Source organism: Pelodiscus sinensis, chromosome 4, assembly GCF_052426305.1.
Source record: "Pelodiscus sinensis isolate ZL-2025 chromosome 4, ASM5242630v1, whole genome shotgun sequence".
NCBI lineage: Eukaryota > Metazoa > Chordata > Testudines > Trionychidae > Pelodiscus > Pelodiscus sinensis.
Window position 1 is genome coordinate 117,504,118 of NC_143055.1, and position 13,616 is coordinate 117,517,733.

Genomic DNA, 13,616 nt, shown 5'->3' on the forward strand with positions numbered 1-13,616 from the left:
AAAACATTTCAAACTGTGACTGCAGATCTCTTTGGAAATTGTAGACACAGTCTGTGTACCACAGGAGTTGGTCCATAAGACCACAGGTTGAAAACCACTTTATTATGTGACATTTTGTTTTAATGGCAACCACAAATGTTTTGCGGAAACTTATCCACTCTTCAGCCAGCACAATTTCAGAAAAGTCAGCTGAAATCTTGTGGTGCCACTGCCATTTCTTCTCTTAACTCCTTCATTGCTGATCAACCACTGCACCTGATCCATCTGGAGCTGCCAACTATTAAAACTGTCCAACACAATCACAGTTTTGAATGTAATCACTTCCTCATGGCAGGCATGTATCGTACTGTACAACTTTTTACCCAGTTTCTCTCACTGAAATAAAAAGGTTCAGCTATGCCAGTGGAGGAGCACATATCTTTATGCAAATTGGTAATTAGGGTCCAACAGTTCTGGGGTCTTTCCATTCAGCATGCAAGAATGTGCCTTCCTCTAGGATTCTAAATTCAGTAACACATTGCTGTGGCTTGGAACTGGTTGCTCTCTAGATAACAGGCATAAGAAATTTTGTTTGCTGAACAGCTCTGTTAGTGTGTCATTAGTGGCTAACAGCACGTGCTCTCTCACCCAGGAGATGTAATTCTAATTTTCTCTGGCCCTCTTCTTTGTGTAAGCAGCCACATCACCGAAATTTAATCTGGCACCCAGGGATATTGCACTTAAAAAAAAAAGTTGAGTCAATAGTACTGTGCATGTGTAAATGCTTGGTTGCCTAGTGAAATTGCATACATGACCTCTTGAATTCTCTGCGGCTGCCAGCTGGGTCATGCAGAGTTGGATTTCACATCTAAATTCTCTTACCCAATGTCTTTTGTGTATAAGGTTGGACCTCCCTATAGGGTTGCCAGCTGTCTGGTTTTGAACCAGACAGTCCAGTATTTGAGCTTTCTGTTCGGGAAACAAATTGAGAAAATATAAATGAGAAAATAGAAATGTCCGGTATTTTCTAAATACAAAGTAATGTAGATTGTGATGTAATGTCAAGTGTGTCTGGTATTTTTGTTGAAACCATCGAGCAACCCTACCTCCCTGGTTCAGCAACCTGGGGTCTGGACTAGTCCTGAAGGAGGGATTTTGCCAGACCGGTGGGGGAGGGGTGAGTCATTTTTGGACCCCTACCACAGGCTCCCCAGGACCAGCCACTGGCCTCCCAGCCAGCTCCCCACCTCCTGTGGGCCATGCCAACCTGCTGGGCAGCCATCGCTGCCGTGGCTCCAGGCAGCAGTGCACACTGTGCTCCACGGTCTCTAGCCAGCCCACGTGCAGTGGCTTCCTGACCAGCGGAATGTGCTGAGCCGGGGCTCCGTGAGCAGCACCACACATCGCATGCCAGGCTCCCTGGGCAGCCGTGCACATGCTTTGTGCTGGGGATCCTAGCTCCGCCGTCACGGGCTGGGCAGCCCCACCATCAGCTCCCTGCGGGCAGCCCTGTAGGGATCCTTACTGCTGGCCCTCCACCAAGACCCCCTGGTTCTGCAACATCCATGCCGGACCAATGGTTGGTGCCAGATCAGAGAATCCTGGTTACAAGAGTTTCAACCTGTACTACATGTTAAACAGAGCTACGAGTTAAATGTTGATCTGTTTCCATATTGACTGAGTTCTGTTTGCAAGTCCTGGACACACCATGCTCTGCTGTTTTTCCTTCTTTCGTATTCTCTCTCTCGCACCCCCTCACATACACATTTCATTGGGGACTCTAATTTCTTTTTTGCCCCTGGAGATGCTCACTGTGATGTATTGTACCCACTGAAATCTATGCAATTTGTTAGCACTGGAGAAACAGGAGTTGTGGCAGAAATGGCAAGGATTAAATAGCACTGAAGCAGTAACAGATACATCAAATCACCACAAACGTATAGGCTATGTCTACACTGAAGGCTTCTTGCGCAAGAACAGCTGTTCTTGCAGAGCATCCACACTACAAGCCCATTCTCACACAAGAAAGTTTACAGTAGATCGTCAGAAGAGAGAGCTTTTTGCGCAAGAGTTATTCCTCTCCCCATGAGGTATAAGCCTTTTTGCACAGGGGTTTCTTGTGCAAGAAAGCCCTATGGCTAAAATGGCCATCAGAGCTTTCTTGTGCAAGAAAGCGTCCACACTGCCATGGATGCTCTTGTGCAAAAGCACATCTCTTGTGCAAAAGCACTCGGCCATGTGGAAGACCTTTTGCACGAGAACTCTTGCGCAAGAAGCCTGCAGTGTAGACATAGACTTAAAGAAGGGGTGAGAGGTTAGGCCTTATCTACACAAGAGCATTGCACCATTTTAACTAAATCCATTTTGAAATTGATTTAGTTTAGCTGGTGCAAACCTGGTGTGTGGATAGTTACTTTGGTGTGTATTGATTCAGCATAAATCAGTAGGAAATCAACCCCAAATTAAACCCATATAAGGCCTCTCTAAACTGAAATAAGAGCATTCACCCAAGGACAGTGCACCAATCTAACTAACCCAATTTGGAATATGGATATAATTTTCTCATGTAGAAAAGACTGTGATGTTGTGAGTAAATGAAAAGAACTCAGTGGTTCCTTTTGCTTCAGAGGGGTAGCCGCATTAGTCTGTAACAGGAAAAACTTAAAAAAACAACAAATAGACTAGTGGCACCTTAAAGGCTAACAAAATATGTAGATAGTATCATGAACTTTCATGGGCACAGCCTCCTTCGTCAGATGACAGGAGTGTTAGAAGGTCAGATCCAAGAATACATACGGGAAGGGAGCCGGGGGGAGGGGGGGGGGGGAGAGAAAGAAAAGGAGAAAAAAAGGAGGGGAGGAAGAAAAAAGAGAGACAGTGAGTAGATAAGCTTCAGAGGGGTAGCTGAGTTAATCTGTAACAGGAAAAACTTAAAAAACAACTTTAGCTAAGGCAGAGGTTCCCAAACGGTGGGCCATGGACTACCGTACTGCAAAAGGTCCGTGGAAAGTTTAAAAATAAGGATTGGGTCCACCACAGTAGGCCAGATCCTTTCCTTTCCTTCCCCAGAGAGGGGAGTCCGTGAAATGTTAATAGATTAAAAAGGGGTCTGTATGCTTGAAAAAGTTGGGAACCACTGAGCTAAAGTATTTTAAACTCTGTGTCACCCAGTGGCTGCCTCATCTAATGCAGTTTAACATTCCATCTCCCCTTTAAGTTGCATATTCCTACCATTTTTCATATTTATGCCATCACACTGTATTTGAAGCTCAGTCTGTTGTCTCTCTGAATTGTTAACATTTTCATGTCCTGAATGTATAATCATATAACCATCTGGCTGTCCATTAGTTGCAAAGATTGGTTGTGGTCAGTTTGGTATCCTTGAGTTTTTGTCTTGTTCTGCATCTGCCATCGTCAGAGTTCGCTCTGTTAGTGTTCTCTGTGAGGAACAAACTATAGATGTCCAAGGTTTCTGTTGAACTCTCCACTGTTGGTGTCAAATCACATATGACTTGGGAAAGGCTGTCCTTACCCATACACAAAATATGCAACTGCGTAGTGCACCCCAAAATTTGGGGCACCACTAAGTCTTAATGTACATCCACTCTACCTATCCCGGGTCTGAGGCGCCTCTTCCTCTGGAGAGGAGCTAGTTAACCTAAAAGTGGCAATACAGGAGAACAATAAGCAGACAGCTCAGAGATATTCTCTATTACTAGGACAATCCATTCCATCCAAATCAACTCAATTTCCACGTTATGTAACAACAATGGGATAGGAATCCTGCCAGGTCGATGTAGACTGGATTTCCTTTCTGAAGTCCCCTGTCACTAAATATTCTATTGAATTCTTCCACTTTTTTCACTAGATACACTCTGAGGCTGACAAGGCTGTTGATCACATAGCTTTTGTCTTTGTATTTCTGTGGTTAGCTGGCTTATGCAGTTAAAAATACCTCCAGGGCTAAATAGTATCTGCAGCTCTGGGAAGGGCTGAAGGAGATTTTAAGTCCCTACTGAGATAACTGTGACATCAGCTTCTGAGTCAAATTTAAGGTCGATAGCCTCACCATGAATGTTTAGTTCCACTCTCAAAGCTGGGTTCGCTATAATCACAAGTGAGCAATCCCAGAAACAATGGCTCAATTATCTGTTATATGAATGCTTTGATGTGATAAACAGTTGTAAACGTCCATATTTTGTGCAAGTATTACATCTTGCATCTCTGGCTGGACACTCATCAACTCTTGGGAAATAACTTTTTTCAAATATCATGCATGGAGGCTGCATTTTGCCCTCCTAAACCTGGAGGTTCTCTCTCCTTTCCTCAAAAGTTTTATCATAATTACTTAACACTCAAGGGTCTCTTTATAGCATCTATGCCAGTTTCATGTTTTTCAAATTGTTCCTGCCTTTTGTCATTTTGACTAATTCCAACTGCTTTGCTCTCTGCACCTATGGTTAAATCTCTCTTCAGTTGTGGCTGCTGCCAAAGGGTTGTGCTTTTTTTTAAAAACTGTTAACCCAATAACGAGACATGGATATTTTCATGTTTTGCATTTCCAAAAATCACAGGTTTTCAGCCAATATATGCGAAGTTCTTATAAAACATTCAAAATGTCCTCCAAATTATTGAATTCTGTGATGAAAACATGCTCTTTCATAAAAAATATGCATCAAACATAACCAGAACCCTTTCATAGTCATCTTTGTGAATGTCTTCAGTGAAGTCAAAGGATTTAAACATACCGGCTTCTTACTTTCCCACAGCATAAATTAAAGAAAACCCCTATGTATCTTCAGTTTCTTTGGGGAGTTTGTTTGCAGAGAAAAATCTTGTTTCCAGCCAGTCCGTTCTGAAGGTTTTTCAGAGATGAAGTTCTCTGGGGCATCAAAGAATGGCATGCTGATGAATCTAGCAACCTTTGCTGCTCTGTTCCTTCTGTTATTCTTCTTAGTTTGCTCCTGACACCACCTCATGTTCTTCTGGACCAGATATGGACACATCACAGAGCTTGCTTATATATTCATCCCAGGAGCCTTTAATGCTCTGCCCAATATGGTGGGGGTTTGTTTAAATAAAGTAATTTATACACAGTACCATCTAGCATAACGTATAATGCAGTTTAACATTCCTTTCCATTATCAGTTACACTATGATCTCTTTACACTGTTCTGACAGACTAAAGGGGCTGCAAAATGAGCATAAATCATGTTTACACTCACTTTAAAGGGGCTAAGATATCGGGTCTGATTTTCTTGCTATCATCAACACTCAGGTATACTTGTAATTTACCTGAACAGCATTTTCTGTAGTGCTTGAAATTTAAAATTCCATCAGTAGGTGAGCGGATAGTATGGTAGCTAGTTCCCCACAGGCAGACTCTTGCCATGCTAAATGCTCAGGTCTTTGTCTTAAATATTGAAACTCGCACTACTCTTTAGGTACACAATTTCCTTCAACTTTACATCATATAGAGAATTTCCAGAGATCCTCTCATAGCCTGTCACAGGATGCGACTCACCACCACGGCACCTCCTGCTGGTAGCACTGGGAATTAGCTCTTGTCAGCAGGTTGCCTCCTTCTGTCTCTCCCATCACTCTGCTCTGTTCACGATTTGGTGCTGGACCCTTGTCACTACAGGACACTACCCTCCAGCAGTGCCCACTACAGCTCTGTCTCATCCCTCTTTCAGAGGTTTAATCAGCTGTCCCGGGTCTCTGCAGCCACGGTAGCTGATTGTGGCCTCCAAGTCTAGCCCCTCACCTCAGGGGCAAAGCTCAGTCCTCCCAGGCCACAAAACAATGGTGGCTAGATGTTGTATAAAAATGGGAAGGAGGGGACCCAGGCCCGCCCACTATTGTGGATCTCGACCCAGGGGCCTTCTGGCAGCAGCCTTGTCCTACCCTCCTGTATTCCCCTCTCCTGTTTTCTATTCCCTGGGCCACTTCCCCTGTGAACTTCGCTCCCTCCTGGCCCTAGTGGTAAGCCTAGCAGCCTGGCAGGACTCAGGCAAGTCTCCCTCTCGCTAGCCTTCCAGCATTGCTCTAGCAAAGATGCCTCTCTAGGAACTGGTCCTGCATCTTCCCTAGTCAGGGCCTAACTATCTCTTTCTGCTGGGCAGCTCCCTTTATATTGAGGCCCCAGCAAGTTACACCCCGATTGGTTCTTTAAAAGCTTCCCTCTGATTGGCCAGGGCTCTGCACAGGCTCCCTCCAGCCTGTATTAACCCCAGTGTGGGGCAGTTGCCCCACCACACTCCCAAACGTCTAACTCCTCAAAACATTTTATTCTGGGTCTCACACTTTGTGGACCTATACCTCAGTGTCCTGAGGCTGGCATAGTGGTTAGTATAGGCCAGGTGAGTACACACTTCCAGTATTTCTCTCCGTAAAGGAACAAGATGCATCTCAACTCCTTAGCTTTTTTGCTCAGCTTCAAATAGATAGAGCCCCCTCTTCCTCTGGGCTGCCTTATCTTACACTTCAGTCTCCTTCCATCTCACAGCCACCTACCTACATGCAATTAAGATGGGAATGTGGCAGAACTAACATTTCCAAGGATTTGTACCAACCCAGTTAAGACTCCTAGATATAAAAAAAGAAGAACTTGAGTTTCTAGCTACATTACACTCCTGGGCCAATGACATTTTTATTTAACTTTTTTTAAACTTTGGTCTCCTCTAAATTTGAGTTGCACTATTGATACCAGAGATAACTCCTAGTCCAGCAGCAGCCAACCTGAGACTCATGAAGATCTTGCCCCCCCAAAAGTGCGACTTGCAAAGCTGCTCCTGCACTCCCCCAAATGGTCCCCGTCCCCCACTGGCTCCCCCCGGTCCCCGGCTTCCCTGTGCTTACCAGGTCGGAGCTGTGGGGTTTTAAAAATGGTGCCCAAGATGGTGGCCGTCTTAAAGGGGCAGCCTCCTTTTCTTGTTTTTGCTCAACAATTCTGTTCTCGGGGGCTTTTGGGGGGGGGGGGTGACAATTTTGGTGTGTTTTTTCACCGTTTTGGCTCTCTTTGTTAATGGGTTGGCCACCCCTATCCTAGTCTCTTGGAATAGCCATGCCAATTTTGCTTTTGGTTAGACCTTCCCTCCCTACCAATTTCTCAGACTTTGTGGCTTGCCTGGAGTAGACTATTTTTTTCTCCAATCTGTGGAATGGAAGCCAGGTCACAATGTACTGCATTAGATCTGTAATTTGTGTCTTGGTGTCAGAAGCAGCCTAACCTTACTATAATATAGCCCCTTCTGCATCCATTGGTCCTCTGCTGGTGGTCTGTCAGCTGAAATGCTTGATGTATTTCCTGCCACAATGTATTTTTGGAAGAAAAAATGTCTGAGTCACTAAATATAATTTTTCTTTAAAACAACAATAAATTTGTGTTACCCCACATCCCTACCGGCCCCTAAACCTAACTCTTAATTTCTTCAGAGTTATAAAGTTTAGACTGACACTTTGTCTGTAACATCCAAACTCTATCTTATTAGGAGGAAAAATATTAGAAAAATAAACCTACTGAAAATTATCCTTGCATGCTAATTGATCTGCAGAATTCCACACACTGAGGTAGCACGTTCAGTCATAAGAGCACAAAATTGAGTTCTATTCCCTGCTCTACCATTACATCACAAAGTGACCTTGGGAAAGTCACTTAACCTTGTGTCTTTGTTTATCCATGTGTAAAACAGAACCTTATGGGTCCTGTGAAAAAGTTAAGTGCTTTGAGATTCTCAGAGGAAGACACTATTGTAAGTGCAAAGTACTACACTGATGAGTTTAACATTGTTCTCATGTTTTCCATTTGTGATTTTTTTAAAGCTATCCCATTTGGAAAAATCCCCATCTTAGAAGTGGACGGAGTTATCATTCATCAGAGCCTGGCCATAGGCAGATACCTGGCCAAAGAAACAGGTAATATATTATATTACACTCCTACTCTCTTAATACATCTGACTGCTCCTGTGTTTAATGATACCTGCTGACACATGCTGAGCCATGACAATACAAAGATCCAGTCTGTAAAGTTTAAATGATCAGAAATCAATATGAAAAGGACAATATTGACAAGCGGTTTGCACAAAGCAACAAAATGTATCTGTTGTCGACCTTTCCTGCTGCAGTTTCATTTAATCTGATCAAGGAAATTTAATGGACATGGTGTGATGTTACAGGTCCTGAAGTGGTGTAGCTGAGACTACCCTACACTAGATTGCTACAATTGAGATGTTAGTTTAAAGCATCTTTGCACCCAGAAATGCCATATGGCGGTGGTATGTATGTGTGTGTGTTGGGGGTGGTGATGTTAGTAAGGTATATTTCTACAGAGGTAATACATCAAGTTGTTCAAACCATTAAAACAGTAAGATTTTGTTACTTCCGCAGCTTCAACAGTTTCCTGGCAAATGCAAGTAAGACAGATAGTTTTCTATGAGCTGTGTTAGACGAGTCTACAGTACACTTCTACCACACAAATATCATAAGACATCCCAAACTCTGCCAGCCAGAAGAACTATGCTAGAACTCGAGTATTAAATCAAGCTGAAGTTCCTGGATATACTAGCTGGATTCCAGATAGAGTGTGGGTACAATTAAAAAGATATATATTCATACTGTGAAACTTCTCACCTGGATTCCTGCCTTTCATAGAAATTAGAGCAAGTACAATCTCATGGTCCAGCCATCCAACCATGCCAGCAGGCCAGATTAAGACCTTTAGAGGCCCTAAGCACTGAAAAGATTATGGTGCCCCCCCATATGTAATTCAAAATAAAAACAATACTATACCGTAAAATCTCCTCTTCTTTTTTTGGTGCCCCTGCTTTGCTGGTGCCCTAAGCACATGCTTAGTCTGCCTATTGGGTAATCCATCCCTGCATGCCAGTTTGTTCTTTTCAATGTATTATAGCAGTTTTAAAGTTCTCAAGCAATCTGACTTCCCCACCTGGCAACAGAAGTCTAGAACTATCAGAATCAAAAACAGTATGAACAGGACTGTTGCCAGTCCTGATGATGTTGCATAACAGATGGCTTGAAGGCTGTCTATTCCTGAAAGCTGACACATGGAACTGACCTATTCCCCCAAAAAATTGGACCTGAGAAAAGACTGAACCACCACCTAGCTGCCAATGTGAGATGGGGTGAAAGCCACTGGCTTCTTCCTTCCCTTCCCGCCCTCCTGTCAAATAAACAGAGCCTAGGTTTTTTTAAGGTAAGTGTATGTGTGTGTCTTCTGCTTCATTCCTGCAAGGTTTGCTGGAACCCGTGAACGTGAAAGTTGCAGGAATGAAGCAGAAGAGAAGACTTTCAAAGGAGTAGGTCTAGGCTATGATAGGAATGACTTGAACATGGCCAGAAAGAAATGTAGAATTCATTTCTGAGACCCATTACTCTCACAATCAGGGTTGTGTGTGCCAAATACCACCTTCTTCCCCTGGATTCTGCACACTCAACCCTCAACCATACTTCTATTCTAGCATTTTAAAGTCTCACCTGCCAGGAAGTAAGAGTAGAACTATTTTTTAGCAGGTCAGACACTGCAGTTATGGCATCAATATGAAAGCAGACAGGGTAAACACACACACTTAAAAATACGGTTAGGATTTTCAAAGCATCCAAAGCTATTAGGTGTCCTGGGTTGCCAACTTGTGGTTTTAGTGCTTGATGTAAAGCCCCAGCTCCTGTACTTGCAATTACATGCACAACTCCACTGTCATTAAAGCAGTCAGTTTCTAGACCTGAACGATCAGAGATTGGCTTGAAATTCGAACTATGCTAACAACATGCTAGCAAATAGAAAGACGATAACACATTAATTTAAAACATGGTATTTTGGGAACTGGCTCAGGAAATGTAAATGCTGGGGGCTGGCAATAATAAATGTAAATGCTGGGGGCTGGCTCCTTCAAAAATCCCAACCACTTGTATATAACATACACCTTAAAAAGATATTATTTCACATCAATTTCATACCTAATAGGTCCTGATTTCAGGAGTCTACAAACTTTTCCCTGCTACAGTTGTTGACTTAGCTCACTCCAAGCAATTGGAGGGATGCTGTTCCCAGCTCAGATTTAGGTTTTAGTGATACTGTTATCCCAGGCCTCCCCCAAAAACAAAACACTAAACCCCTCCAAAACACCATGGAAAGTAAAAAGCAAAAGCAAACTCCCCCAAAAAACAAAGCCTTTCAGTTCATTTTGAAAATATTACTAGTCAATGTTAAGTTTACACAGGTATCTTTTAAACATTTCAATGCAACAAAGAGCATTTTGTATTGCTTTTATTGCTGGGACTCATTTATGATATATGTTTTGTCGAAGCAAAGACTTCACTCAGTTTACGCGGCTAAACAGACAGTTTTATTGGCCAATAAAAGCAAAGTGAGCCAAACATGGTCCAAGCAAAACCGGGCCGAGTGAGGCTGGCTAATACAATCAATCCTAGTATCTTTATACCCTTAACCAAACAGTCTGACGTCAGGGCATCCAATTACAGAAATAATCAATTAAACTAGGAAAAACAAAGCCTTATCAACAAGATGGCGGCCAGGTACGAGGGAGTACCTCTCCTCTCTGAACCAGCCCAATTAACACATTCCAATAGCACATCTGTCTTGGCCTGGCACACGGGGTGATAGAAAGTTCACTCTGGCCTACGTGCAAAGGAAAAAAGCTGAAATGGTTTCTACTACAAAAGATGGCTTCTAGCTAAACATAAAATGGTTTCTGCAGCTTCTGCAACTCCCCCCTTTTAGCCTTTTAAAGGCTAACCATGAAACCATTTTACACCTCCATTTCCATTAAAGTATTTATATACATTTCTTGTTCCTTTCTCTGCTTATCATATTTTAACATCATTACTTCCACATTCCCTTTAGTAAGGGTCTGTCCCTTGTTTTCCAGAATACAAGAAATACAGCATTTGATTAGCAAGAAACAAAAATAAGCACAGAAGAATATAGCCAATACTAAAACTATACATTGCAAAATCCAAGTTCCCACCTGTCCAAACTAGCCTCCCAACCAACCCCAGAGGGTCCAGTCTTCCCCCTGATTTAGGCGTTCCACAGTTTTTTCAATCTCTGAGGCATCTTCCTCCACTTCCTTGCTGGTGTCACTGATATACACACAGCATTCCTTTCCTACTAAGGCACAAACCCCACCCTTACTAGCTAGGACATAGTCTAGGGCCATCCGATTCTGGAGAACCATTTGTCTTACTTCTCCTAGTTCCTTATTCATGGCTCGGAGAGCTTTGGTTGTGGCATTAGCTACTTTCTCGAAAGCTACTTCCAGCTTCCGAATTTCTCTTACTGCATAGGCCACACCCAATCCTGGGAACGCAATTCCCCAAAACCGCTGTGTTTCTGTTCTCTCTCGGTAGTTTCGGATTCTACTACCAGGGAGACGGTTAGTGATTCGAATGGCTGGGAAGGCTGCTCCAATGTAGCAGGTTCCACTCCAATCCTTGGGCAGTGTTTTGTATGCTCGGCGACCACATATAAAGTAATGACCAACCTTTGCTGTTAAGGTCTTTTGGCATTGGGGCTTCATCATCCATTGCAAATAGTACCCATTGATTCCGAAGTCATAAGGGCCTTTGTTATTTTCCCAGGTGTTGTTTCTGTTCCATACCCCATTCAGGACAATGTTTACCTCACACCTGCTTTTTCCCACTCGTGCCCCTGAACCATTACATGTCCAGCAGTATTTTCCAACTGGTGTCAGAGCTAGGCGGATATACCCTGGGCTAGTAAACCCTTTATCCTGCCAGGTATCGTTTGGCTTTAGATCACTAAACAATGGGCCATTCATTTGAGTGTTGTTCAGTGGGACTGGAATCATTGGGATGCCTCCTTCTGAATGTACAGGACTGTGAGCACATATCCAGCAACCTGTGGAATTAAATTCTTGGGAAACTTGGTTCATTAAAAGCATAAACACATTTGAACCATATAGGTTATAACTACTAGGTATTAAAAACAAGACTAAGCATAAGCTCAACATGAATTGTTTGTCTAGCCTCATGCTGGCTGTTCTTCAGGACTTCGTAGATTGCTTCACCTATCGCTGGCAGGTCCTTCTGGGCCGCAGCTGGTACCTTGGCCTCGGTCTTTCAGGATCGTCTGCTTCTGGGCCTGGATTGCCGGTACCAAGCCTGCGCTGATCCTTGTCTACTTCTGACTCTGGGTTTCTGGTACCAGGTCTGCGGTGATCCCCGTCTGCTTCTGGACCTGGGTTGCCGGTACCAGATCTGCGATGCTCCTTGTTAGGGCCAACTTCTGTACGGGCTGGAACAGGTTTGCAGTGGGATGTGTGAATCCAGGTGGGCAATCCTTCGCACTTTACAGCAGTATGGGGGGTCAGAAGGACTTGGTAGGGGCCCTTCCACCTAGGTTCCAGGGCAGTCTTCCGCTGGTGAACTTTCACGCAAACCCAGTCTCCTGGTTGTAGTTTATGGCACAGCTCCGTCGGGGCCTCGTGGAAGGCGTCCTTAACCTGTGAATGATAGGACTGTACACACCTCATAAGTTCCTGACAATACTTGACTATGCTTCCTTTAACAAGCGTGGCATCAGCCAGGTTAATGTCGGGGCTGCTTAACAGTCTCATAGGTCAGCCACATGCAATTTCATGTGGACTGAGTCAAGTGTTCTGATTAGGAGTGGCTCTCATGCTCATTAGGGCAATAGGGAGTGCTTCTACCCATGTTAAGCCAGAGTCCTCACATATCTTAGCAAGTTTGTTCTTTAAAATCCCGTTACCTCTCTCTACTGCTCCTGCGCTCTCCGGGTGTCGCGGGCAGTGCAGTGCTTGTCTGATAGAGTAGTACTTTGCCAGTTTTTGAACAATTTGTCCAGTAAAGTGGGTATCTCTATCGCTGGAGATCACCAGGGGTATTCCCCATGATGGGATGTAATGATTTAGAAGTTTCTTAGCTACTGTGATGGCATCCGCTTTCCTGCAGGGATAAGCTTCTACCCATCCCGAAAACAAACAAACAATAACCAGTACATATTCAAAGGATTGACATTTAGGCAATTGAATAAATTCAGAAATGGTCCCAAAGGCGGAGGTCTGGTTGCTGGAACTGTCTTTACAGGTTTACCCACGTTGTGGGTTTGGCAGACAGGGCAAGCCAGACAGTAATCTTTAGCTGCTTGGGAGAATTTAGGAGCAAACCAATTTTGCTTTAGGATTACCACCATCCCCCCTTTGCCAACGTGCGACAATCCATGGAGCACGGAGGCAAGGTGAGGTAGCAAGACCACTGGGGCAACAATGCGGCTGTCAGAGCTGCGCCACAAGTGATCTGGGTGCAAGGTGCACCCTGCCAGTCTCCACTCCTGCTTTTCCGATTCTGGGGCTTGGTCTTGCAGGAGGGCTAGTTCTGAAAGAGATGGCATAGGAGCTGGCGGTGGTAGGAGAGAAGGGTACAATGCTTCAGCCCGAGGAGGACCTAGGGCGGCTGCCTTAGCAGTCCGATCGGCCATGTTATTTCCTAATGCAACTTCATTAGAGGAAGAGGAATGAGCTTCACACTTAACAATAGCAAGAGACGAAGGTAAAAGAACTGCATCAAGTAAAGCAGCTACATAAGGTCCATTCTTTATAGAGTGGCCAGAGGAGGTA

The 13,616-nt window shown here is 44.0% G+C and overlaps 1 protein-coding gene across 1 annotated transcript in view; it reads left to right on the top strand.

Annotated features, from left to right (window-relative positions):
- The window catches only part of HPGDS (hematopoietic prostaglandin D synthase), a 69,329-nt gene that overhangs the window by 42,312 nt on the left and 13,401 nt on the right, over window positions 1–13,616 (top strand). Inside the window, exon 3 of the mRNA XM_006111950.4 lies at window positions 7,804–7,896. Within this exon, the coding sequence (XP_006112012.1) occupies window positions 7,804–7,896 (93 nt within the window). The remainder of the gene's footprint in view (window positions 1–7,803; window positions 7,897–13,616) is intronic.